The sequence below is a fragment of the Neovison vison genome, chromosome 9, assembly GCF_020171115.1.
Source record: "Neovison vison isolate M4711 chromosome 9, ASM_NN_V1, whole genome shotgun sequence".
NCBI lineage: Eukaryota > Metazoa > Chordata > Mammalia > Carnivora > Mustelidae > Neogale > Neogale vison.
The window spans coordinates 36,388,617-36,415,073 of NC_058099.1; the positions used below are offsets into that span (position 1 = coordinate 36,388,617).

A 26,457-nucleotide genomic window follows, 5' to 3' on the forward strand; every position below is an offset into this window, starting at 1 on the left:
CATGCAGATCTGTATATCCAAGTGTGTGTGCAAGACACACTCATATGCATCACAAATACAAGCACATACACTCAGAGGGACAGAAACACAGCTGAGTTTTTATTGTTCCAGGCACTTCGTATCCACCTTAAGTCTGCCACCTTCCCATTACATTTAATGAATTTCTTCTTTGGAGACAAGACATTTTCTTCAAAGTAGCCTAGTTGACAACATTTCCTGCTGGGAAATATTGGGCCACCGTGAAGGAAGACCCCTCACTTGCAGGTGCCTTCCCCACTCCCATTTTTTTTTAAAGATTTTATTTATTTATTTGACAGAGAGATCACAAGTAGGCAGAGAAGCAGGCAGAGAGAGAAGGGGAAGCAGGCTCCCTGCTGAGCAGAGAGCCCGAAGCGGGGTTTGATCCCAGAACCCTGGGATCATGACCTGAGCCGAAGGCAGAGGCTTTAATCCACTGAGTCACCCAGGCGCCCCAACCCATCCCATCTTTATTGTATTCTTCCAAACCAAGGCTGTGGGTATCCTGTCCTGGAGGTGAAGTCAGGCTGCTGGAAGCTGTAGTTCTTAATTTCTTTGTACCATCTATCAGTCATCTCCTTTCCTGTCTGATCATAGGAGGCCCATTCCAGGTTCTCTCCAAACTGGCTGTGACTGGACTCTGGATTTGGGCATCCTTGGGCTGGCCAGGACTTCTGAATAATGCTGAGCCTCCTGGTTTGTCTTCTTGCAGAGCTTCAGTGTGTGGGGGGTTGGAGGGGGAACACAATGCTGCTGTTGGCACTTGTTGGGGGTCTTCAGGACCTCATTATTAAACTGTTGGGGAGCTTACTTGTCCATGGCCCACTGGGTACTCGCCCCAGCTCCCACTGCTGCTATGCTGTGCTCTCTTGCCTGGTCCTGGGCTTCTAGAGATCAATTCCTATCTTTATAAACCTGTGCGCAGATGGGCAAATCCAGGTAACTAAAGGAAGTCAACCTTACTGGCAAAAAGAGAATATTTACTGTTTTCAAGAGCCAAAACACACGAAGGGCCAGGAAAAGGAGTAGAGATTTGGGAGTTAGTTAAGTTTGGGGGTTAGTCAGGGATGTGGTAGCGAGAAGGAACTCAGAACTCACATAGCCTGCCCAGTGGTCAAGGCACCATGAAAAACTCTATGGCACAGAACAAGGCCTGCCCACAGCCCCAGCACATATACACACAAGATCTAGGGCCCCCTTGCTCTTTAATCTCTGTTACTGAGGCTCATTTTCCTCCTCAAATTAGTTAATATAGACATGAAATAGAGCCCCAAGTCTCTGTGTACAGCCCATTTTTTCCTTCATAAACTCTAACCTTGCTTACATTTGTAAGCAATAGATTCTAAATCTGTGTCTTTAGCTCGGACAGTTCTCATCAGCTTCACACCCATATGTCCAACAACCTGCAAGATTTCTCTACCTGAAAACTATTCTGGTACCTCAAACTCAACATGTAAAAAGTTAAAACCATTGAAATATGTTAAAATATACATTCAACTTGTTGACTCACGAATTCCTCTTGAGAAAATAAAATTTCCCTCAATGTTTTGTTCTAAAAGATCAGTGTGCTTAGAGTCATCAAATTATTGTATTTCCTTTGGACTTAAAGTGAAAAGATTCCCATGAAGTCCTACAATCTCCTTATTAAATAAAGGAAAGTTAACATTTCTTTGTAAAAGCAAAAAACTAGAAACAATCTGGGCACCTGGGTGGCTCAGTGGGTTGAGCTGCTGCCTTCGGCTCAGGTCATGATCTCGGGGTCCTGGAATCTAGTCCCGCGTCGGGCTCTGTGCTTGGCGGGGAGCCTGCTTCCTCCTCTCTCTCTCTCTCTGCCTGCCTCTATGCCTACTTGTGATCTCTCTCTGTCAAATAAATAAATAAAATCTTAAAAAAAAAACTAGAAACAATCTAAATGTTTTGTCCGTAGATTCAACACAATCCTAATGAAAATCCTAGTAGGTAGGTTTGTGTGTGTGAGTGTATGATAAGTGATAATCTGGAGGGGAGGGGAGTGGGAGGGTTGGGGTGTCTGGGTGATTGGGTGATGGACATTAGGGAGGGTATGTGCTATGGTGAGGGCTGTGAATTGTGTAAGACTGATGATTCACAGACCTGTACCCCTGAAACAAATAATACATTATATGTTAATTTTTAAAAAGTAATAAGGTGATCTTAAAATTTATATAGAGGGACACCTGCCTGGCTCCATCTGTAAAGCTTTTTTTTTAAATTTTATTTATTTATTTGACGGACAGAGATCACAAGTAGGTAGAGAGGCAGGCATAGAGAGAGAGAGGAGGAAGCAGGCTCCCCGCTGCGCAGAGAGCCCGATGCGGGACTCGATCCCAGGACCCTGAGATCATGACCCGAGCCGAAGGCAGAGGCTTAACCCACTGAGCCACCCAGGCACCCTCCATCTGTAAAGCTTTTAACTCTTGATCTCAGGGTCATGAGTTTGGCCCCACACTAGGTGTAGAGTTTAGCTAAAAAAAAATTGATATGGAAATGGAATGGCCAAGAATAGTTAATATAATCTTATAATCTTGAAGTTAGAGGACATGGGGTACCAGATATCAAAATTTATTATAAAATTATAGCTATGAAGAACTCTTATGATGAATACTTATTTTATGAAAAAGGAGATACTGTAGAGCAATAGGGGTAAAGATAGTTTTGGTTTTTTTTTTACAGAAATCATCCACAACTTGGAAATCCTGCAAAGAAAAGGCAGTAGGGCTAGCCAAAGGTAAACCATCAAGGCAATATACTTATGCTTAACTCATTCTCTACTTATCATTGATTAAAGGCTAAAACTCTGTGAAGTCATGTGTTAACTTACAGATTTTGTCCGGTAATGATGTAAAGGATTTCTGAGTAATAGAAAAGTCTATGGGACACCTGGTTGGCTCAGTCAGAAGAGCATGTGACTCTTGATCTCAGGGTCGGTCATAAGTTTGAGCCTTATGTTGCATGTAAAGATTACTGAAATAAAGAAATTTAAAAAGGGGGGTGGGCACCTGGTCAGTCAAGTGTCTGAGTCTTGATTTTGGCTCAGATCATGATCTCAGGGTCATGAAATTAAGCCCGACATTGGACTCCCTGCTTTGTAGGGAGTCTGCTTCTTTCCCTCTCCCTCTCCCCCTCCCTACACTTGTGTTTGCATGCACTCTCTCTCTCTTTCTGTGTAAAATAAATAAATAAATATTTTTAAAAAGAAGAAAAGAAAAGGTTATGGTGTTATTATCCTGTAGACATTAACCAGTTTTAACTAACTTTTATCTAACATTCTTTTTTCAAATGCCTATAAGTAACTGTGATGGTTAATTTTACATGTCTGTTTGACTGGGCCACAAAGTACCCAAATATTTGGTTAAACATTATTCTGGGTGGATGTTTCTGGATGAGATTAACATTTGAATAGACTGAGTAAAGCAGATTGCTCTTCCTAATGTAGGTGGTGGGCCTTGTCCAATCAGCTGAAGCCCTCACTAGAACAAAAAGGCTGATTAGAAGAATATTTCTCTGAGTACCTGGCTGGCTTACTCTGTAGAGCATGTGACTCGATCTCAGGGTTGTGAGTCTGAGTTTCATGTTGGGTATAGAGATTACTTAAAAATAAAATCTTTAAAAGAGAAAGAGAGAGAAAATTTCTCTCTGACTGGCCAGTTCTTTAAAGTGGGACATTGGTCCTTTATCCTACCTTTAGATCAAACCGAAACATCAGCTCTTCCTGCTGGCTTTCAGATTGGAACCACACTGCCGGTTTTTTATCAGGCTTTTGGACTGGGCCTGGAACTATACTGTCACTTCTTCTGGGTCTCCAGTTTGCCAGCTAAAGATCTTGAGACTTGTTAGCCTCCATAATCCTATAAGCCAATTCCTTGTAATAAAATTTCTCTATCTCTACCCCTATTTATGTGTGTGTCTGTGTCTGTATATGCATATGTATGCACCTATATATAATAAACACATGTATATATGCATACATATATAAGTGCATATATATGCATATATATATATATACACACACACACATCCATATCACCCCCACCACAACTCTAATACAATACCCAATTTCCTTGAATGCTCATCAAACATGCTTTACCATCCTCCTTATTCCCTCAATAATGAGTTAAATGAATCTCTCTTATGTTTTCATTCTGTATTTTTATAAGAATCTTGCTTTTAACTCTTTGGAAATTGTACTTTACAATGTTTTCAACAAAAAGTGGTGGATCAGGGGGGCTCAACTGATGAAGCATCTGCATTTGGGTGGGGTTGTGATCCAGGGGCCCTGGGATCCAGTACTGCATAGGGCTCCCTGCTCAGTGGGGAGCCTGCTTCTCCCTCTCCCTGCCCCTCCCCCTGCTTGTGCTGTCTCTCTCTCTCTCTCTGACAAATAAATAAATAAATATCTTTTTTAAAAAAAAGTGCTGGATCAATTCCATGACCATATGGGTAAAAAAATGAACCTTGACTCCTACCTCACAAGATATACAAAATTTATTGCAGATGACTTATAAAAGGTAAAATAATAAAGCTTCTAGACAATGACGTAAGAGAATATATTCATTTCCTTGGAATAGGCAAAGACTTCCTTTTTAAAAAAAATATTTAATTTATTTATTTGACAGAGAGAGAGAGAGATCACAAGTAGGCAGAGAGGCGGGGGAAACAGGCTCCCTGATGCGGGGCTCTATCCCAGGACCCTGAGATCATGACCTGAGCAGAAGGCAGAGGCTTAACTTTCTGAGCCACCCAGGTGACCTTCCTTTTTTTTTTTTTTTTAAGGTGGTTTTATTATACCACAGGTACAGGATCTGTGGACTAGAAGTACTGCCAGGCAAAAACTTCTTAAACAGGTATAAAATGTGGACGCCTGGGTGGCTCAGTTGCTTAAGCGGCTGCCTTTGGCTCAGGTCATGATCTCAGCACCCTGGGATCAAGTCCCACATCAGGCTCCTTGCTCGGCCGGGAGCCTGCTTCTCCCTCTGCCTCTGCCTGCCACTCTGTCTGCCTGTGCTTACTCTCTCCCTCTCTCTCTCTGACAAATTAAAAAAAAAAAACAGGTATAAAATGCATTATCCACAAACTATGAAATATATTGAACTATATTAAAGCAAGAACTTCTGTTCATTGAAAAACACCACTTAGAAAATAAAAAAGCAAGCTACAGTGGGAAAAGGTATTTGCAATAGATTTCTCTAACAAAAGTATCAGATCCAGAATATACAAAGAGTTCCTACAAATAGAAAAAAGACAGGGGAGTCTGGGTGGCTCAGTGGGTTAAGCCGCTGCCTTCGGCTCAGGTCATGATCTCAGGGTCCTGGGATCGAGTCCCGCATCGGGCTCTCTGCTCAGTGGGGAGCCTGCTTCCTCCTCTCTCTCTCTGCCTGCCTCTCTGCCTACTTGTGATCTCTGTCTGTCTTTAAAAAAAAAAAAAAAAGAAAGAAAGAAAGAAAAAAAAAAAGAAAAAAGACAGACAACCAAATAGAAAACTAGGCCGACTTGGCCAGGCAAGTCATGAAAGGTAACCAATAGACCAATAAAAAAAGGTGCCCAAATTTACTAGATATCAGGGAAATGCAGATTAAGGCCACAGTGAGATACCAGTGCATATACACTAGAATAGCTGAAATTAAAAAGACTGACAACATCAAGAGTTGGCACAAAAGTGGAGAAACTAGACTTCTCATGTGTTGTGGGCATGTGAACTCTTATAATCTCTTTGAAAAAAATATTGGCAATATCTACTGAAGCTAAACATATACATGCCCTATTACTCAGCAGTTCTACTTCTAAATATATATCCAATAGAAATACATATACATCAGTCAATAAATTTATTTTTTTTTTAAATGTAAAGGAAGAGGCGCCTGGGTGGCTCAGTGGGTTAAAGTCTCTGCCTTCGGCCCAGGTCATAATCCCAGGGTCCTGGGATCGAGCCATCATTAGGCTCTCTGCTCAGCGGGGAGCCTGCTTCCCCTCCTCTCTCTCTGCCTGCCTTTCTCCCTACTTGTGATCTCTGTCTGTCAAATAAATAAATAAAATCTTTTTAAAAAAATGTAAAGGAAAAATAAATACCAGTTTGGAATAGTGGTTACTTCTGAGGAGAGAACATGAGGAACAAGTGAGAGAATGGAATGAGATTAGGAAGGAGTACATAAAATCTCAACCTATCTGAAATATTAGTTTCCTTAAGAGAAAATTCAAAGCAAATGTGGTAAAATATTAAGACTTCATAAAGTTCTGTGAGAAAAATGTGGATTTTTGTTATAGTATTCTTTATAACTTTCTCTGTGCTTAAAATATTTCATAAAGAAATCTTTTTTGGGGGCGCCTGGGCCGCTCAGTCATTAAGCATCTGCCTTCAGCTTAGGTCATGATCCTAGTAGGATCGAGTCCCTCATGGGGTTCCCTTCTCAGCAGGAAGCCTGTTTCTCCCTCTCCCACTCCCCCCTGCTTGCGTTCCCTCTCTCACTGTGCCTCTCTCTGTCAAATAAATAAATAAAATCTTAAAAAAAGAAATTTTTATTTATTTTCTTTAATTTAATTTTTAAAAAGATTTTATTTATTCATTTGAGAGAGATTTAAAGTAAAAACCTGTAATATGAGTAAACAGTATAATGCCAATACTGTGTATATAAACATACCACATACACATACACGCGTGCACACACACACACACACACACACAGATTGACATGATATGATGTGATGAAACTGGACGTGTGTGTGTGTGTGTGTGTGTGTGTGTGTGTGTGTGAGCAGCAAAGCAAGATTTTCTGAGTGACAGCAAAGTTATAGTACAAAACTCCTGAGGAGGGCAGGAACCTGAGAGGGTTGCCACCAGAACTTCTAAATCTAGGGGGTTTTATGGTCTTGTTAGTGGGCTGTTTTAATCTGATTAAACTTTCCTGCACCTGTCATCCAATCAGGTTTTTGTCACCTATCTATCACATGGGAAAGGGTGGAGGGCTCCTTGCAGGGTGGTGTAAAATCCTTTTAAGAGTGGGGGCGCCTGGGTGGCTCAGTGGGTTAAGCCGCTGCCTTCGGCTCGGGTCGTGATCTCAGGGTCCTGGGATCGAGTTCCGCATCGGGCTCTCTGCTCAGCAGGGAGCCTGCTTCCTCCTCTCTCTCTCTGCCTGCCTCTCTGTCTACTTGTGATTTCTCTCTGTCAAATAAATAAATAAAATCTTTAAAAAAAAGAAATCCTTTTAAGGGTGGATTCCTGTTAGGGCAGGAGCCCCCGTTCCAGCTTGCCTGCCTTCCACCTCTCCCTCATCATTCCCTGCCTCTGAAGAGGTAACCCTAACTCCTGTTAGGGAAAAAGGGTGAAAACTAATGGTAGCTACTTCCTGTTGATCAGGAGCTTTGGACCGGGCAGCAGTCACTTTAAATCAGGAGTCATTAAATCAGGAATCATCCTTTCCTGAACCCATAACCTCAGTCTAATCATGAGAAACACATCAGACAAATCCCACTGAAAGACATTCTATAAAATATCAAATGGCAGGGGTGCCTGGGTGGCTTGGTGGGTTGTGCCTCTGCCTTCGGCTCAGGTCATGATCCTAGGAATCCTGGGATCAAGCCCCAAATCGGGCTTTCTGCTCGGTGGGGGGGGGGGCGGGGGAGCCTGCTTCCTCCTCTCTCACTCTGCTTCCCTCTCTGCCTACTTGTGATCTCTGCCTGTCAAATAAATAAAATTTTTTAAAAAATCTAATGGTAAAACCATCAAGGTCATCAAAAACCAGGAAGTCTGAGAAAATGTCGCAGCCAAGAAAAGTTTAAGGAGACATGACAACCCAATGCAATTTGAGATCCTGGATAGGATCCTGGAACAGAGAAAAGGCATAAAGAAGAACTAAGGAAGGCAGGGGTGTCTGGGTGACTCAGTGGGCTAAGCCTCTGTCTTCAGCTCAGATCATGATCTCAGGGTCCTGGGATCGCACCCAGCATCAGGCTCTCTGCTCAGCAGGGGGCCTGCTTCCTCTCTCTCTCTCTCTGCCTAGCTCTCTGCCTACTTGTGATCTCTGTCAAATAAATAAATAAAATCTTTTAAAAAAAAGAACTAAGGAAATCTGAATGAGGTATGTACTTTAATGATAATGTATCAATATTGGTTAATTAATTATAACAGATGAACCATAGTAATTTAAATGTTGATAAAAGAAATTGGGTGGGGGCGCCTGCGTGGCTCAGTGGGTTAAGCCTCTGCCTTCGGCTCAGGTCATGATCCCAGAGTCCTGGGATCGAGCCCCACATCGGGCTCTCTGCTCAGCAGGGAGCCTGCTTCCTCCTCTCTCTGCCTGCCTCTCTGCCTACTTGAGATCTCTGCCTGTCAAATAAATAAATAAAATCTTTAAAAAAAAAAAAAGAAAAGAAATTGGGTGGTGTACAACGGAAACTCTGAATCGCCTTCATAAATGGTCTATACATCTAAAATTGTTCTAAAATTAATTAAGTTTATTTTTTTAAGTCAAGTAATTTAGCCAAATTCATACAGGTAGTAAATACCCAAACCTAAAGTTCAAAGGCCAACACAAATGATTACAAGCCCTATGGTTTTTCCACTACCCCAAACCCTTCCAATTTTACTGTCTGTAGAATTATCGAGGTACTTGTATGACAACCTAAACAAGTTCCTTTAGGATAGAGAAAAAATCCTTTTTTTTCTTTGCATACAATTGGTGTTTAGTAAATTATCTTAAGCTAACTACTCACAGAAAGTCCCAGAAACCTAAAGAATCTGCCACTTTCAGAGAACTTCACCAGGTTTGACCGACAGTCTGTACCGCCTGCTCTACAGAGAGCCGCGATAGGCCCTGGGCTCTGGGCCCTTCAGTTCTGTAAGGGTCCTGTGCTGCCATCTACAGGTACCTGGTACGCGTGGACTTCTCCCTGCTATATCTGGGGAACTATTAGGGTGAGTGTAAATAGGAGAGAAGACTCAAGCGCTAATTAAATTAGAGAACATATGTAACTGTCACATAGGTCATTTGACACTTGTACAAAGCAAGGGCCCTGCTTCTCTTCGGCGATTGCAGACTCTTCTAACTTCGTATTAACACTAAGGCTCCTAAAATTCACAGAATTCCTTTCTGACCCACTTTCCATAGGTACAGATCTGGCTGTTACTGCCCATCTCCCAGAACTCAGATTCTCCCGTACGGCGTAGGCTGTAGACACTTGCTCAACCTCACAGACCTGAGACACCACCAACCAGATTCTCCCATCTTTACAGACTCCTGAAACTCCTTGCACTACCTTGCAAACCCCACAGATCTCCCCCATTAAAGCTAATGCGTGCGCTAACCCAGACGTCCCCAGAACAAGGCTCAAGTTCCGCAGGCAGCTCACACTAACGCGAAAGCCCGGGAGAGCCCCAGTCAGGCTCGGTACCCTCAGGCTAGCGCTTTGATGCCAGCTCCCGCTCCCCCACCCCCAGTCCGATCCCGCCAGCCGAGGCCCGCACCCTGAGGGCCAAGGCCCCGCCCCTCTAGACCTGTCATCACAGAAGCCGCACGTGGCCGGGGTGGGACCTCGGGCGACCTGCAGCCATCACTTTGTCTCCCCCGCCATCCATTGGGGCTGCCGCCGCCAATCAGAGCCAGCGGATCCGGGCTGGAGCTCTAGCGCCCGGGTGAGGCGGGCGGGCGAAGGGGCGGGGGTAGGAGGGTCTCTGAGATGGACCAGGGCTCGCGGTGGAAGAGGGCCTGGCTTGGGTTCTGCCAGGCTGGAATCCGAGGGGCGGGTCCCCGCGAAAGGCTGAGGAACCAGAAGAGGGCGGGGATCAGGGAAGGGGCTAGTGACAGGCGGATGTTCCTGGGGAGACGCGTCGGAGAGAAGGGGCGGAGCCATGGGGCGGAGCCTTGTTACAGGGGAGGAGCCAAAGGAATTAAAGAAACTAGGAAAGGGGACGAGCCCGGAGAAGGTGGGAGGTGGGACAAGGGAGGGGGTGGGCCTGGGCGTTGCGGGGGCGGGGCTCGGACAGAAGGGGTGAGGTTTGCAGGCCGAGGCTGCTGCTAGGGCCTCTCTGTAACTGCCCCAACCCACTACCTCCTCAGGTGCAACGGGACTCACGGAACTACAGGTGTGGGGTGGGGTGCGCGTGGAAGGAGGGACAAGGATGGGGGTGCGCTTGGGCAAACAGGAGGTGGGGGCACGTTAGAAAAGGAGAGAATCTGAGGACTGCTGTGGGGGGGAAGGAAGACAGAGTTGGGGGAGGACTTGGGGGCTCAATGTGTGGGTAAGCAGGTGCATTCTCCAGGGGCCTTTGTGGGGGAGAGACCGGAGTGTTTTGCCGAGGTTGTAGGTACAGTCTGAGGGGGCTAGGACGCTGTCTTTTGTGGAGGGTTGGAGGCTGGCTATACTTGAGGGGGAGGGGATCTAAAGTTGCTTTGGGGAAAGCAGGTGCCCTGTGATGGAGAAGAGCTGGTGGTCCAGAGTGTGGGAGAAACGGAAGGACAGAGGGACTGTGCACAGAAAGAAGGGATGGGGTTGTGAGCACTGTGTGAGGGGAAGAGTTGTAGGCCCCAACTGAGTGGGGAAGATCCACTAGTCCTTTGAGAAAGTCCTGGGGCTTTGTAGAGACTCAGGAAGAGGCTTGTGTACTGTGTTCTAGGAATGGTATGATGGAATTGGTGGGGTAAAGAAGCCAGTCCCTAGTGCTCCTGGCTCCTTGGCTCCTAATAACACCTTCAGGCTACCACTCTTAGGGAGGATCAGGCCCCACTTGCTACTAGGTCTTCTGTGACTGTCTCCTCATTTGGCATTGGATCTGTCTGGGTGAGACTGGAGTTTCTTCCCCCAGCTGGTGTTCCTGTTAACCCTCACTCTAGTTCCTGTTCCTCCCAGAAGCCTGCCTTGGTCCCTGTCTTCCCCCTCCCCCACTTTGCCCTGCCCTATGCTCTGGGTGTGCTCATTTCCCACTTCCTTCCTCGCCCTGGGGCCTGGCCTAGGACTTGCCCGTCCAGGAGCTGTGCCCTGCCCGGAACTTTGTGCTCAACGGCCACAGACCCTAGTTACCAGGAGCAAGGCCCAGACCCCACCCCACTCCTACCAATATGTCCTCCAACAGCCTCCACAAGTGACTGGCTGCCACTTTTTCACCACTTGCCACAAACTTACTTTCCCCACCCTTTTCCTTCTCCTGGGTGGGGAACCCTAGGACCTAAAAAATGGGCTTCTTTGGGAAGGCTGAAAATTACTGAGTCTTGGATATATGTTTTGAGAGATGGGCTACTATGGCAGGCCGAACTCCAGAAGGGATATGAGGTTCCAGCCTTCGCTGGAAGAGGAGAAGAGAATGACTCCCACACTCCTGGCTTGGAAGCTGATGGTCAGAAGGGAGATGAGGGCTTAGACCTCCAGGGAGCCCCTCAGGTTTCCTGAGGATCCTTGATATAGTGCCAAAGTTCTATTTGCCCCTGGGCTATCTGGGAGAGGGTGAAAAAGGCCAGCCTTCCCCACAGTGGCTGAATGTGTGTGACAAGTGTTACTGAAAGGGGCCCCTAGCCAACCTCCTTCTAGCTGTGACTGGCCAGGGAGGGAGGGGGTGCTGAGACCAGACAAAGCCGTCGGGTAGGGTGGGGTAAGGGAGGGCAGGCTGAAGCCTTTTGAGGAGGAGCTGATTGCTATGGCAACACAGCTTCCCAGACCGTCTCTCAGAGAGGCGGGCCTAGGGCAAACACTCCAGCTTCCTCAGGACTGAGGCATTTGTTTGAGTGGGTGGGGCATGAAGAGAAAGGGCATCAGTTTGCTGTGCTGAGGCTGGGATATTTAGCCTCTCTGCTTCAGTACAACCCGCAGGGCATTCAGACATTTGGGTCCCATCCTCTGAAAATGAATTTGAGTGAACAATTGCTATTAGAAACATAGCAATATAAGGCCAGAGTTACAAAGGCCCTCAATGGCCATCATTTATACAAACTCCTCATCTTACAGAGTTGAAAATTTGCAGCCAAAGAGATTGACTTTCTCTGGGTCTCACAGTGAAAGAGCAGGAATTAGGATCCAGGCCTTCTGATTGTGTTCACGCAGCCCAGGGCTCATCATTTCTTTCAGCCAATGTTTATTGAGTGGCTATTATGTGCCAGGCACTGATGTTGATTCTGGGAATATTGGCATGAACAAAACAACATTGCTGCTCTCATAGAGCTTCCATTCTAATAGGGGGAGAAAGAACTATGCGTGAGTGTGTGAGGCAGAGAGAGGCCATGTGGTGATAACTGCTATGAAAAAATAAAGCAGGGTAAGAGTTTGGGGCAGCTAGTTAGGGCCTCTTGATTGTACCATGCTGTTTTCCTAGGGTACAGAGAGGCCTAGAACATCTTTGATCCTTCCCACTGAACTGTTGGCCCCCTGACCTTTGCAAGTAACTAAGGCCTTGGCCTATGTTAGTGGCAGTAAAACAGAACTTACTGCCTGTTCTGTGGCGTCACCAAGGGACTATTAATTTCCTACAGTGTTCTGTGTCTGTTTGTCTTCCCAGTAAACTTTTACTAAGGCAGGCAAGTTCTTTCTTTGGTACTCTGCCATTTTGTTCAGGATTTTGAAAATTTCCTGAATCCTGTTCCTTACTATTAGAGAACCAATGAAGAAGTGAGTCCACTGCAACTGGGTTCTTTTTCAGGGTTTTTCTCCTGGTCTGAGGTGAGGAGACAGGGGCCAGAGAGAAGGGTTACTTAGTTTTTCTTCCTAAGTCTAAGGCTGAAGGAGGAAGTAGGGGGAGGGGAGCCTTTCTTTACTGCACACTAACAACCTCTGGGCCCTTGGGGCCTACAGTAAAGGCAAGGTAGAAACAAGGATGTTGGGTCTTCTGTGGGCTCTGAACTACGGAAGAATGGACTCCCCCTCTTTGGAGGCACAACCAGAGAGTCTACCATAGCTGATGCCAGTTCTCCAGATATCAGTTTGAGTCTTCCATCTTTGTTTTGTGTTGTTATTGTTTTAAGATTTTATTTGTAAGTAATCCCTACACCCAACATGGGGTTTGAACTCCCCACTAGAGTTGCATACTCCTCTGACTGAGGTGATGCCCTGAGTCTTCCCTCTTTTGATTCTGGTGTTCGTTTGCTTCTGTGAAGGACTGAAACAAAAAGCTTCTTAAGTTTGGAAACTGACTTATCAACAAGTGCAGAGGGGAAGATTGTCAGGACTACGTATATTCTTAGCTTGCCCCTAAAGCAGCTCCTCTAAAAAGTATCTTTTTTTTTTTTAATTTATTTATTAGACAGACAGAGATCACAAGTAGGCAGAGAGAGGAAGGGAAGCAGGCTCCTTGCTGAGCAGAGAGCCTGATGCGGGGCTCGATCCCAGGACCCTGGGATCATGACCTGAGCCAAAGGCAGAGGCTTTAACCCACTGAGCCACCCAGGTGCCCCTAAAAAGTATCTTTTTTTTTTTTTTTTAATATTTTATTTATTTATTTGACAGAGAGAGATCACAAGTAGGCAGAGAGGCAGGCAGAGAGAGAGAGGAGGAAGCAGGCCCCCTGCTGAGCAGAGAGCCCGATGCGGGACTCGATCCCAGGACCCTGAGATCATGACCTGAACTGAAGGCAGCGGCTTAACCCGCTGAGCCACCCAGGCGCCCTAAAAAGTATCTTTTAATGCCCCATCCATGGCAGAGGTTCCCATCCTGGTCATTTAAAGGGTAGAAGGACAAGAATTAAGAATGCTGATTCTGGCCTGAGCCTGGAGCCCAGTGACTCAGGGGGAGGATAGGGAGTTTCAGGGGAGCTGTGAGTCATGGAAGTGAGCTCCATCAGAAGAGTTTGGTACATCTCACCGCACTAATGGCAGAAGCCTTACTATCTCACTTCCCCTGGGTGCTCTGTCTCCTATAAAGAGAGAGTACTGGTAGAAAGGACGAAGCAGTCTTGGTCTCAGAATGGTAGTTCAGAGACACAAAAAAGGATGTGTAGGTCCCTGAATTAAAATGTATCCCTATCTCAGGAGTCCTTGGGGTCCCTCTAATGAAGGCTAAAGAACATCAATATAGAGTAAGAAAAGGAATAATACCATTTCTCAATGGAAGGACACAAGGTCCCACTGCTGGACTATTTCATCTGTTCTGGCATGAAGGAAGCTTTCTAGACTTCAGCAGTCCTCTGGTCTCTGAAGCTCTGGTTTGCAAGGAAGGGAGAGATGAATGGGAGTGGGGATATTTGGGGTTTGGTGTGGGAAGAGCTGGCCGACTTTGGAGATTGTCGAACTTGTCCATGAAAGCCCTAGGGCGTCCTATTAAACACCGTCGGAAGAGGTAGGGTGGAGGTGAGGAGTGGGAGGCCCAAGCCTTTGAAAGGGTTAAATGGAAGGGGAGGGAGCGCCTTTGGATTCCGGCAGATGAGGGGTTAAGGGGATGGGCGGGGTGGTCCCGGGTAGGCCTGCCCCCTTGTGGACCAATGGGCGTGCGTCTCTTGAAGGGGGCGTGCCTCACACTTGAGGTCGTGGAGAGGCTGGACTCCTATGGGCCAATCAGCATGATCGCTGACCATGGAGGGCGTGGTCTTAGGGGGGCGTGGCGGCCGCGTTCGCCGCGGCGGGGGTGTTGGGGCATTGGGCGGGGCGGGCGGCCCCATCAGCTGGTAGGAAATGGCCTGTGAGTCAGAGGGGCAGCGGAGTCGGCAGCGCGGAGCCGGGGCGGCCACCGGGAGGGACAGTCGCGGGGAGGGGTGCGGCAGTAGCTGGGGGGCTGCGGGCTCCAGAGCCCGCTAGTGTTGCACACGAAGCTGAACAGAGAACAGCCTAGCAGAGCAGAGCTCTGCCTGAGCCACCCTTTGTCTGGGTTGGGGGCCCGTGGCGGGGAGGACCCGGGATTCGAGGGGAGGGACCGGGACGGGACGGAAGGGCCCGGAGCAGCGGCCGCCGCGGCGGAGCCAATTTAAGAGCGGGGTGAGTGTGTGCTAGGGGGGGAGAGCAAATCTCCGAAGCTGCACTAGGGAATGGGGCCTGTCCCAGGGTCTGGGGAGGAGAGGGGTGAAAATGGACCTGGGAGACTAAGCAGGGGTGGGGGAGTAGTCCAGAACAAGGAGTCCAGGAAAAGGGGTGAGTTGGCCGGGCTTAGTTTGGAGGAGGTGCTGACATCTGCTCACTCTCCACTGAAGGTAGAGGGTTTTAGGCCAGCGGTCAAGGGGCTGGTGAGAGAGCAGAGCTTGACTTTTGTAATCACAGTGGTGGTCCATGGAAGTAGCCCCCCTTGCGTGTATGGACACGTATAGGGAAAAAATGCAGAGCAGCTGGCTGTTCTCTCTCAACTGGATGAGGGTAGAAAGCACATGGAGAGGAATTCTTCCTGTCACCCTCTTTGATCAAAGGAGAGCAAGGCATCTACATTTTGTAGAAATGGGTATCTTTAATACTGAAGGGAAGGGGAGAGTGAGCCTGGAGCTTATATCTATACCAACACCCACCTACCCCACCTCCCAGGCCTAGCAGGTGTCTGAGGTACAGAGCCCACTGTATTCTGGGACTTGTTGTTTTTGCTGGCCTTGCTCCCTGGGCATGTTGGGAACTGTAGTCCTTGCCAGCCACAGCCTGGCACAGCTGTTTGACGCCAGCTGCTGCCCACCCCCTGCACAGAGTGAGGTTTGGCCTACTCTTCCCCCCCTCCTCCACAATCCTGCCCCATGAGTCAGCTTGAAGCCATGATCTAGAGCCAAACAGGCTGGGTAGCAGGGAAGTGAGTCTTTGAGCTTCTCATTGACAAAGCAGGAACTGAGAGAGCTCTGGGAAAATAAGCAGATGCCAGGCATGCTGGGGTCAAGTAGGGCATCATGTCATCACCTGGCTTCCCCAGGGCAAGGACTCAAGAGGCCAACTTGGATGACCAGGGGGTGGAGTGTTACAGAAAAGGCCGTTTCTGAATCTGTATGGTTTGGGTAGAGAAAAGGAGGGGTAGAGATGAATACATGTTGTGCCACTGACAGTGCTGTCATTGGACTTCTGCCCTTTCCAGATACCCCAACCACCACAGAAAACCAGAATTTTCTTAAGGGTCTTCTACTGAGAATGTGGTGAAATAGGGTAGTGTTAGATGCAATGATAGGAACTTGGTATAGGAAATCTTTTCAGTCTCTGGGGTACAACTCTCTCTCCCTTTCTCCCTGCCCTCCACTTCCACCTCTCTTGTTGCTGACTCCCTCTGTACAAGTACTCTCTCTGCTTCTCTCATTCTGGGAGTTTTTCTCTGCACTGCCAGGACCGATTGCACTGCTGAGATCTCTGGGGCTTCCATTCTACTTTTTTGAGCCCTGCTATGTGCTTAATCCCTATACTTGAAGTTGGGTGGAGGAGCAGAACACAAACCTACCCTGAAGAATCCCATAGTCTGTCTAGGAGAATTCTTTCTTTCTTTCTTTCTTTCTTCCCCCTTCCCTTCCTTCCTTCCGTCCTTCCTTCCTTTCAGATTTATTTATATATTTTAGAGAATGAGAGAGCACAAGTGTGAGGGGCAGAGAAGAGGGAGAGAGAATTTCCAGCAGACTTTACACTGAGTGTGGAGCCAGCATGGGTCTCCATCTCATGCCACTGAGATCACCTGAGCCAAAACCGAGAGTCAGATGCTTAACTGACTGGGCCACCTAGGCACTCCTGTCTAAGAGATTTCTTACCTACAAGAGCAAGCAAAACTGTCACTGGATTACAGTAGATAATGACACTGCCTTAGGTGGAGTCCAGAGTGGGGAGAGAGAGATTGATGGCTTAGGGTGGCCAGAGTAGGCTTTCTGGAGGGAATGGCATTTGGGCTAGCCAAGGAGTAAGGACAGGACTTAGGTAGGCATACAGGGGATATTCTTTAAAGGGGAAGAGATATTGTGGATGGCAGTCAGCACAGGCTACTGCACAAAGGAGAAGCTTGATCCTGGAGGCAATATTTCCTTACATAAAGGAAGATGGCCTTCAATTTGACATTCCCCTCACCTGGTATGGGATCCTGGGGATGAACCAGTCAGTAGAGACCCATCTTGTGCCCTGTCAGAAAAACAGTGGTTTGCATTTTTGTTTGTGGAACGTGTTGTGGCAAAGCGAAGAGGTAGTCTTAGTTGCTTCCAGCCGTCTGACTGCCCCTGCCTTATCTCTAGTTTGCAGGGCCTAGGGGGAGGGGAGGTCCTGGAAAGTGCCTTCTGGCAGTGCCTCCTCCACTCCCCCTCCACTTGTTTTTGATTAGATTTGTTGCTCCTATTAAAGGGATAGACTGCTGGAGGCAATTGGGAGTTTACATTTGAAGGGCCACCTTTGAGCTGACCTGAGGTTTGTACCTCTGAGGAGTGCTCCTGGGATAAGAATTTCTGCAAGATCTCTGCCCTTAGGGCTTTGGGGTAGCACTGTCCCTTTGGAGATAGACTTAAGGGAAGGAGTCACACAACTCAGTGGCCCGGACTAGGAGGGCTGAATGGAAGAATTCATTCTTTCATTGATGGCTCTGACCAACTCTCAGGTGGCATGATCTCTTGGATCCTGGGATATTACATCCCCCCTCATGTTCAGGGCAGAAATCTCTTTGCTGGTGGCCCTGATAAGTGGTCATCCTGCCACAACTTACTTCTCACATCCTTACTCCACTGAAGGGAGACCTGCCTCTCTCTGACTCCTTAGGTAGCCCAGCTCTGCCCTCTGGGCTCTGGATCCCAAGACTGCTCCTTCTGTTTCTGAAGAGCTTTTCATATGGGAGAAGGATATCCTGGAGGGTACTCTGGGAGCTCACAATTGGAGAGGAGCCTAACCATTGGCTTCAGGCATTCTGGCTTATGTCTGCTCTTCTTCCCTCAGGGTCCGGCTGAGCCCAGGAGCTGCACGGAATGGTGGCAGTCACCTTGCCAGTGCAGCGGGAATGGACCAGACTGCAAGCTAGGAGAGCAAGGCATCAGTCAGGAAGAGGGAACACACATCCAGGCTTAAGGCCTCTTCATCGGCGTGAGTGCTAGGGAAAGGGAGGGGAAACAGGTCCAGTAAGAAACCTGTGCTAAACACGTTACCCTCTTAGAAGTTCTTGCACTGGTCTATTATTAATGGGATCAATATTCCATTAATCTTTCTGGGGATTTGGACACCTTCATCCCCAGGAACCCCACAAGGTCATCTCTTCAGGCTGGGGAAGGATCTGAAACTCAGGTGGAAGGGAGAAGACTCATAGATTCCTCTGATGGTCTTTTCTTCTCTTCTCTTGCACAGATGTCCTCAGGCCCCCCAGCCCAGGCCCAGCATAAAGGCTGTGTGGGGGGGCCCCCCTGACCCAAGGGGGGCTTCATGCGCCACGTGCAGGCGGAGCCGTCTCCATCCTCAGAAACAGAGGCTGGCCCTTCACAGCCTGCAGTCAGGCAGGGGGCCCTCCAGGGTGGCCTGCTCATGGGCTACAGCCCAGCAGGGGGGGCGACATCCCCCGGGGTCTACCAGGTATCCATCTTTTCCCCTCCAGCTGGTGCCTCTGAGCCTCATAGGGCCCTCAAACGGCCGGCCCCACCCACTGAGGTTCCCAGGGAGCTGAAGAGAGGTCCTGGGCTGGGGGCCAGAGAGGGACTACCCCCTGAAGAACCATCTACTGTGAGGCTACTAGGCCCAGAGGGACTGGGGCTGGGACTGGGTGTGACCAGCCAGCATTTCTGCCATCATGGCCTCTGTGTTGTGGAACAGGGAAGTAGCTCCACCTCACCTTGGACTTCAGGGACCCAAAGTCCCCCCTGTTCCCCATCAAATGCTTCCTGCAACAGTTTGCACACCAGAGACTGGGCTTCCCCAGATCCAGGGGTACAGGGGTCCCTGGGGGAGTCTCCAGGGCCAGCCCCTCTGGGCCAGCTGCACACATTTGACACTGATTTGCACAGTCTTGCACAAATAGGGGGTAAGAGCCCAGTGGCTGGGGTGGGCAATGGGGGCAGCCCTTGGCCTAGGGAGTCCCCTGGCACTGCCAATGGGCATAGTCCCGAGCACACACCCCCTGGCCCTGGACCTCCAGGCCCCTGCCCCACCAAGCGAAGGCTGCTTCCTGCTGGAGAAGCCCTAGATGTCAGCTCTGAGGATGAGGGGCCAGCCCCTCGGAGGCGCCGGGGAACCCTGGGCCATCCTCCTGCTGCCAACAGTTCTGATGCCAAAGCCACACCCTTCTGGAGCCATCTGCTGCCTGGGCCCAAGGAGCCTGTGCTGGTAAGCCAGGAGAGGAGATGGTCTACTCTTAAGTAGATACATGTATGGGAAAAGGTGAAGACTGGTGGGGATGTTCCTATGAGAGCTTGTAATGAGTTCCTGCTTGCAAACATACTTGGCCTCCACCCAATCTCTTTTTGTAATCTTTCCTCTCCATAGGACCCAACAGACTGCAGTCCCATGGGGCGGAGGCTGAAAGGTGCCCGTCGCCTGAAGCTGTGAGTGATCAGCTTCTCCCTCGGCTCTGTCCCTGAAAATAGGGAAAAAGTCTGTAATCCTTTTTCCAACCCCAGGGTAGGGGACCCCAGGGCAGGAGCCCTAGATAGTGGCAAAGGGTGAACCCAAGGACATGAGTAAGCATAGCAGAATGCTTTAAGCCAACATACTGTGTGTCCCCTCCCCTACCAGGAGCTCCCTTCGAAGCCTCCGGAAGGGGCCAGGCCTGCTGAGCCCCCCCAGTGCCTCCCTTGTTCCTACCCCTGCCGTCAGCCGTACCCTGCTGGGCAACTTTGAGGTAGTTCCCCTTGGATTCTGTGATTGGGGGGCCTTGGGGGAAGTGAGATGGTGGAATGTGGCTTGGATGGGTAAGGAAAACAGCTGGTGTCTGTCTCCTAATATGCTTTCCCCATCTCCACCCCAGGAATCATTGCTGCGAGGACGCTTTGCACCATCTGGCCACATTGAGGGCTTCACGGCAGAGATTGGAGCTAGTGGATCCTATTGCCCCCAGCATGTCACGCTGCCTGTCACTGTCACCTTCTTTGATGTTTCTGAGCAAAATGCCCCGGCCCCCTTCCTGGTATGATCTGACCTCAACTCTAAGTTAGCTTGTGAGGAGGATGAGGGGTTGGTGGCAGAAGGGATTCTTTAGGTGTTCAGGGCCCGGTGGGGAGAACTCTTGTGTGGGGTGAGGGCCAGGCCCAGAGTGAAAGATTATGGAGATGGATGAGACCCTACCTTAGCTGATGGCTCCATGGCCTTTCTAGGGTGTCGTGGACCTGAACCCCCTGGGGAGGAAGGGTTACAGCGTGCCCAAGATGGGCACCATCCAAGTGGTAAGTGTTCCCTGAGGAGGAGGGGGAGTAGGAAGAGGAAAACAGCCCCTAGACCCTAAGAACTTTGTTCTTTCCTGCCCCCAGACCTTATTTAACCCCAACCAGACTGTGGTGAAGATGTTCCTTGTGACTTTTGACTTCTCGGACATGCCTGCTGCCCATATGACCTTCCTGCGCCATCGCCTCTTTTTGGTGCCTGTGGGTGAGGAGGGAAATGCTAGCCCCACCTGCCGCCTCCTCTGCTACTTGTTGCACCTCAGGTTAGGACAGTGCCCAGGGGCGTTGGGAGGCCCAGGGAAAGAATTTTCCCCACCCCGGGTTTTCTCTTCTCTGAATAGGATCTCTCCTGGCCTCTAAACTGTCTGGATCCTTTCTTTGATCACCCTGTCCTCCCCCAGGTTCCGGAGCTCCCGCTCAGGCCGCTTAAGCCTGCATGGAGACATCCGCCTGCTTTTTTCACGCCGGAGCCTGGAACTGGACACAGGGCTCCCCTACGAACTGCAGGCAGTGACTGAGTCCCCTCACAACCCACGTTATTCACCTTTGCCCTGATTGTCAGTGCCCTGAACCCATGGGGGCCAAGTACCAGCCCATCCTGCTCCATCCCGAACAGAGCAAATACGTGGAAAGGTGGCAAAAGATCCTTCAGGCTTGAATTAAAGCCCTCACCATGCTCATGCCCAAATTGATTATTTGGGTATTTAAGGCTTCCGATCCTTACCACACTCTGCTCTACTTTGGGTACTCCACGTGCCTCCTCACCCCCTTGGATTTCCCAGGCCAGCTTAGGTAGTGGGGAGACACCAGAGCTATCCCAAGGTTATCCCAAGTTCCCAGGCAAGTTATGCCAGCGTTGCCTCACTGTCCTGGGCAGGGGCCACTTATTATTTTATTTATTTTTAATTTATAATTTATTCAAATTGGATTGCCTTGGTAACCTCCCAAACCTGGTAATTGGCATTGCCCCTCCTCCATTCCCACTCTCAGATATTGCTCCAAGCTCAGGAGTTGAAGAAGCTGATGTTGGGGTTAGGGAAGGACTCTTTTTCCTCAGCTGACAGCAGAGAGGTTATCCCAGAAGGACTGAGTCCCTAGCCAAAGACTCAGCTTCCCGTGCTCTGTCTTATACCTTTCACTTCCCCTACCCTCTGACCCCTCTCTGAAAGCCAGCTGTGTGTGTGTGTGTGTGCGCGCACGTATGTGCGCACATGCAAGCTTGTATTTGCGTGGTGTGTGTGAGAGAGAGCTTGCATGCATGCACACACACAGGTTAACCACCCCTCATCTAAGTCTCCAGATTCCAGTTGTCCCTCTCCTCCTGCCTGTGTCTCCTTGCTTTGGGGTCCTGACTGAGGAAGGTGTTCAGGGGGCAGAGTCAGGGCCAAGGACCGGGGTGCCTCCTCTCATCTGGCCAGACTCTGACCCACCTACCTCAGCTGGGGTGAGGGATACCCTTCACACCCAGTCATGTGATTCCCAGCTACCCCAATGCCCACACCAGATTCTGACCCAGTCTTAGCCCTAACTCCTGGGGCTGGGCTGAGGGGAACAAGCAATTGCTTGAAACTTGAACAAAAAGGAAAAAGGAAAAAATTGTACCTGGTACTTTTTTTCAAGAAAAAAACAAAAACAGAAAGAATAAATTCTTGTTTGGAAACTTGAGCTAAACCTTACTTTTTCTTTTGGGGAGTGTATGGTAATGGGGATGGAGGACCTAACTGGAGTTCAGACTCTGCCCATTTTTCCAAAGAGGACACCTGAGGCCCAAGGCCATGAAGTCTTAGGCAAGGCCCTAATGATTCTCAGGATCTGGTCTTGCTCTTTTCAGATAAACGGGGTTGGGTGGTGGGGAAGGTTCAGTCCACAAAAGCTAAACTCTCCGAATGTAGACCTGCATTCCTATAGTGGTTCTTTTGTTACTGATTTTAGCCCCTCTTGAACTTAAGAGTCCCGAAATGTAAAATGAGAGTGATTTAATGGAGGTCTCTTAGAAGATGTGCCAGAGCATCAGTGATATGTGCAGTGATATGATCCAGAGAAGGCCGAATGTAGGGGCTGTGTGGGGCGCTATGCAAGGGCGCTAGACCTGATAAACTGGGAAGAGGTCGAAAGAAGTAGAAAAAGCCGTGGTGCTTTGCGAAAAGAGGGGAAGGGGAAATCTCAGTCCAATCACTAGGCATTGTTAGGCCCAGTCACCACGGCAACGGGAATGGGGTCAGTCCCTAGTGGGAGGGCTGGATACAACACAGCTCGGCTACCTGACTATGTCACTATGGCAACCGTAAGAAAGAGCTCCAATCCCCTGGTCGCTATGGTGACAGGAGCGTTTATATGCTCAGAAGGGTAAACTGAGTCTCCGATGGAGGTAAAGAATTCGATGGGAGGTGTTCTTGGACCAGCTGCACATGGAAAATAGCCTGTATAGTCACCATGTCCGGGATCTTGGACTCGATCAACGAGAACTAGAACGAGTTCCACCCTCCGGCCTTCACTAGAAGGCCTGCATCTCCAAGGAAACAATTTGATACACACTGCAGCTGAATAATACTGATTGGCTGAGGTTGGGGGCGGGGCAGACGGCCGGAAGTACGTCTGGGGAGAAATATAGGAGGAAAGGCTCCGGTCCGGGATTCTAGAGCGACCTCTCTGCTCCTCGTCTCGTTGGTTCCGGAGGTCCTTCGGCCGTGGGAAATGCTGGCGCGCGCGGCGCGGGGGACTGGGGCCCTTTTGCTGAGGGTGAGTTCGTGGGAACCTTCTCCAAAGGTCGGGCCAGAGAGCACCTGGGTCCGTACCTGTGAAGAAGCGGGATTCTAAGTTTGGTCAGAGAACTGGGGTCAGAGGTCATGGTATCCACGTGAGTTCCTCTCGGAGGACCCTTTAGGGTCGCGGTTTAGGAAGATGTCTCCTGGACAGGCGCCGAGAGGGGCGGGGTGCCCCGCCGGCTGGGGTCTCAGCTAATCCTTGTCTTTTCTTTAGGGCTCCATACAGGCTTCTGGTCGTGCTCCGCGTCGCGCCTCCTCTGGATTGCCCCGAAACACCGTGGTACTGTTTGTGCCGCAGCAGGAGGCCTGGGTGGTGGAACGAATGGGCCGATTCCATCGGATCTTGGAGCCTGTGAGAACCTCTTCTGCCCACTCAGGGCCAGCCGGATGGCGAATTCCCCCATGACATGGGCGAATGGGGTGGGATCCCCTTTGAGCCTGCCCCCACCTTTGGCTTCCAAATCCCCCAGCCAGACCTAGCGGACCCCAGGCTGCTGAACTTCATACCCATGTTACCATCTTTTCCTGTTTGCTCTAGCATCCTACAGACCCCGTTCTTGGGTATCTCCCCTATCTACTCTCTCAGCTCCACCCGTCTACTACTCTGCTGGCGCCTATTCCCTTGATTCTCTCTTCCATTCAGATGTGCAGCCTTTTATTCCTATCTTCTTGGGCTTCCCTACCATTGACACCCCCAGCTTTCTGCTGTACTTGGAATGTTCCACATGTTGATTCCATACCCACTCCAGGCCTAGCTTGAATCCCAACCCTACAACTCTCATCCTGAGGACCCATGACTCCTCTTCCCAGGGCTTGAACATCCTCATCCCTGTGTTAGACCGGATCCGATATGTGCAGAGTCTCAAGGAAATTGTCATCAACGTGCCTGAGCAGTCGGCTGTGACTCTCGGTGAGGGGTGCAGGGTGACACGGGTTTTCTGAGGCCATTAGGATGTGGTTGCAGGAGATCCAGAGCTCAGGAGAAAGAGTTGCCTGAAAATTGGAGGCCTGATTTTCCCCCTTTTCTCTCCCACTCCTGTACCTGTAGACAATGTAACTCTGCAAATTGATGGAGTCCTTTATCTGCGAATCATGGACCCTTACAAGGTATCTCCTACTTGCTTTATTCAGCTTCTGAGTTGCTTTTCTCACTAAAATTCTGCACTCAAGCTATTTAAACTATCCATGCCCTTTTCAGGCAAGCTATGGTGTAGAGGACCCTGAGTATGCTGTCACACAGCTAGCTCAGACAACCATGAGATCAGAGCTCGGCAAACTCTCTCTGGACAAAGTCTTCCGGGTAAGGGGATCTGAGCCAGAGTTAGTGTTGAAAGACACATACCTCTCACTCTCAGTTCTTTCTGGGGGTCAAGATCAGTCAGAGGCACTTCTCAGCTTAGACCCTTGATCAGTGGGTTGAGGCCATGGAACTTATACCTCTTTTTCCAGGAGCGGGAGTCCCTGAATGCTAGCATTGTGGATGCCATCAATCAGGCTGCTGACTGCTGGGGCATTCGCTGCCTCCGTTATGAGATCAAGGATATCCACGTGCCACCCCGGGTGAAAGAGTCCATGCAGATGCAGGTGGGGGCCAGGGAGGGATGGGGAAGAGGACTTGAGGATGCTCCAGTCTCATGAGTACCTGGACTCCCTTCCCTATCACGATATTACAGGTCTCTGTAAGAGTTTATTCTGGCTTCTTTTTGATGGGGCTTGTTGGGGGCTTCTAGGTGGAGGCAGAGAGGCGAAAACGGGCCACAGTTCTAGAGTCTGAGGGGACCCGAGAGTCAGCCATCAACGTGGCAGAGGGGAAGAAGCAGGCACAGATCCTGGCCTCCGAGGCGGAAAAGGCTGAACAAATAAATCAGGCGGCAGGTCTGCAGAGGGTAGAGGCTGAGGGAGGAGCAGGGTGTGGATCTTTGAGGGTTGGTGCTGTGACAGGAGCTTTGATGTACCCTGACCTCATGAGTAAAGCTTTGTCTCTTCTCCTCCAGGGGAGGCTAGTGCAGTTCTGGCCAAGGCCAAAGCTAAGGCTGAAGCTATTCGGATCCTGGCTGCAGCTCTGACACAACATGTAAGAGGCACCAGGTTGGGAGTCAGGGACAGGAATTGACACTGGAAGAGGTTTTCTCATCTACCTTTGGGATAAGTTCCTGCCTTTGTGGGTTCCATTGAGCCAGATTACATGATCTCTTGTATTGTGATCTGCATTGTGATCTGATCCTTTTTTTAGGAGTACGACTTCTTTTTTCTCCCCTCCTCTCTACGTACCCTCTGTCCCCAATCCCTTGTCCAAGTCTGTGATCTGTGTTTTTTTTTCCCTTCTATGGCTACAGAATGGAGATGCAGCAGCCTCACTGACTGTAGCTGAGCAGTATGTCAGTGCGTTCTCCAAACTGGCTAAGGACTCCAACACTATTCTGCTGCCCTCCAACCCCGGCGATGTCACCAGTATGGTGGCCCAGGTTAGATGCCCCGAGGACCCAGCACAACACCAATGCCAGAAACTGAGACCCCACCATCACCATCACAACTTACACACCGTGGAGGCTTTTGGAGTTCCACGAGACCTAGACCTCCTGTTAGACTCTGTAGAGAATAAATCTCCTTAAGAATGAAACACTTTCCTCACCCCTGTAGATAGGGGAGCTCTTGAGACATCTCTTTTTTTGGCAGATACCTACACCAGTATTTTGAGGGTGACCCTGTTTTGACAGCTTATAAGATTTCTAGAATCAGCTCAAAAGTTTGAGTCTTGAGAGAGAGAAAGGGAAAACAACCATATTGGGCCCAGCCCCATTTTCTTTTTAGTTATTGGTGGGTTGGGATGTGCCTTCTCTCATGTGTCCTCATGGCTCTCTCTTTGTCCCTCATCTTAGGCCATGGGTGTATATGGGGCCCTCACCAAAGCCCCCATGCCAGGGGCCCAGGACTCAGTCTCCAGCGGGAGCAGCAGAGATGTCCAGGGCACAGATGGAAGTCTTGATGAGGAATTTGATCGAGTCAAACTGAGTTAATGGAGCTGGGCTTGGCCAGGGAGGCTGGGGACAGGGAAACAGTACTCCCAGACTCTGGTTCTAGCTTCCCTGCCAAGATTTTGTTATTATTTTTTTATTTGAACTTTAATCATGTAATAAACTTGCCAGTGGCAAACCAGAAACTGTCTTCTTTGATTGGGGAATGAAGTTGGGAAAAAATCACCATTGTTTTCCATGGATGTCTGCTTCCATCCTCCAGGCCTCTCAGGTCTAGGAAGCTGATTCCTCCATGAGTAAGAATGAACCTCGTGTAGATAAAATCATCCTATCTTTAGGAAAAGCTTTGGGATAGGGTGGAAGGATTAAGCCACAGGTCTACTAAACTGCCAGCTGGGGAGTGTAGTTCCTCCTGCTAACTATGGGGATGTGAATTTGAGCAGGTGTTTGGGGGATTGGTTTCATTTTGTTTTAAGTATGCTCTATACCCAATGTGGGACTA

General features: G+C 49.2%; 2 protein-coding genes and 1 pseudogene across 5 annotated transcripts; 2 read left to right on the forward strand and 1 right to left on the reverse strand.

Moving 5' to 3' along the window:
* Window positions 1-71: 71 nt before the first annotated feature.
* LOC122916720 lies at window positions 72-837 on the reverse strand (annotated as a pseudogene).
* A 9,096-nt stretch (window positions 838-9,933) lies between these two features.
* On the forward strand, window positions 9,934-21,841 carry FAM214B (family with sequence similarity 214 member B). 3 transcript variants are annotated; one of them, XM_044265439.1, is made up of 9 exons: window positions 9,934-9,952; window positions 17,793-17,936; window positions 18,195-19,163; window positions 19,323-19,381; window positions 19,572-19,677; window positions 19,804-19,962; window positions 20,150-20,218; window positions 20,303-20,478; window positions 20,617-21,841. In XM_044265439.1, the coding sequence occupies exons 3-9, from the start codon at window positions 18,270-18,272 to the stop codon at window positions 20,768-20,770; spliced, it is 1,617 nt and encodes a 538-aa protein (XP_044121374.1). In that variant the 5' UTR covers window positions 9,934-9,952; window positions 17,793-17,936; window positions 18,195-18,269; the 3' UTR covers window positions 20,771-21,841. The 3 variants fall into 3 exon arrangements, with proteins under 3 accessions (XP_044121374.1, XP_044121372.1, XP_044121373.1); XM_044265437.1 differs by lacking the exon at window positions 9,934-9,952 and adding an exon at window positions 10,028-10,111; XM_044265438.1 differs by lacking the exon at window positions 9,934-9,952 and adding an exon at window positions 14,865-14,915.
* Window positions 21,842-22,834: 993 nt separating this feature from the next.
* STOML2 (stomatin like 2) lies at window positions 22,835-26,140 on the forward strand. Of its 2 annotated transcripts, XM_044265440.1 has the most exons (10): window positions 22,835-22,954; window positions 23,195-23,332; window positions 23,791-23,890; window positions 24,029-24,087; window positions 24,179-24,280; window positions 24,430-24,564; window positions 24,711-24,855; window positions 24,975-25,054; window positions 25,317-25,445; window positions 25,860-26,140. In XM_044265440.1, exons 1-10 carry the CDS (start codon window positions 22,910-22,912, stop codon window positions 25,995-25,997), a joined length of 1,071 nt encoding a protein of 356 aa, XP_044121375.1. In that variant the 5' UTR covers window positions 22,835-22,909; the 3' UTR covers window positions 25,998-26,140. The 2 variants fall into 2 exon arrangements, with proteins under 2 accessions (XP_044121375.1, XP_044121376.1); XM_044265441.1 differs by lacking the exon at window positions 22,835-22,954 and having other exon boundaries at window positions 23,730-23,890.
* The last annotated feature ends 317 nt before the right edge of the window (window positions 26,141-26,457 follow it).

What these genes read in the sequence shown, in the direction of transcription:
- FAM214B (XM_044265439.1), top strand. Translation starts at nt 18,270, where the DNA reads ATGCGCCACGTGCAGGCGGAGCCGTCTCCATCCTCAGAAACAGAGGCT. An exon ending in CCCTGCTGGGCAACTTTGAG is followed by an intron (nt 19,678 to 19,803) that starts GTAGTTCCCCTT and finishes TCTCCACCCCAG; the next exon opens with GAATCATTGCTGCGAGGACG. An exon ending in AGATGGGCACCATCCAAGTG is followed by an intron (nt 20,219 to 20,302) that starts GTAAGTGTTCCC and finishes TCCTGCCCCCAG; the next exon opens with ACCTTATTTAACCCCAACCA.
- STOML2 (XM_044265440.1), top strand. Translation starts at nt 22,910, where the DNA reads ATGCTGGCGCGCGCGGCGCGGGGGACTGGGGCCCTTTTGCTGAGG. An exon ending in CTGGGGCCCTTTTGCTGAGG is followed by an intron (nt 22,955 to 23,194) that starts GTGAGTTCGTGG and finishes TCTTTTCTTTAG; the next exon opens with GGCTCCATACAGGCTTCTGG. An exon ending in AAGAGTCCATGCAGATGCAG is followed by an intron (nt 24,565 to 24,710) that starts GTGGGGGCCAGG and finishes GGGGGCTTCTAG; the next exon opens with GTGGAGGCAGAGAGGCGAAA.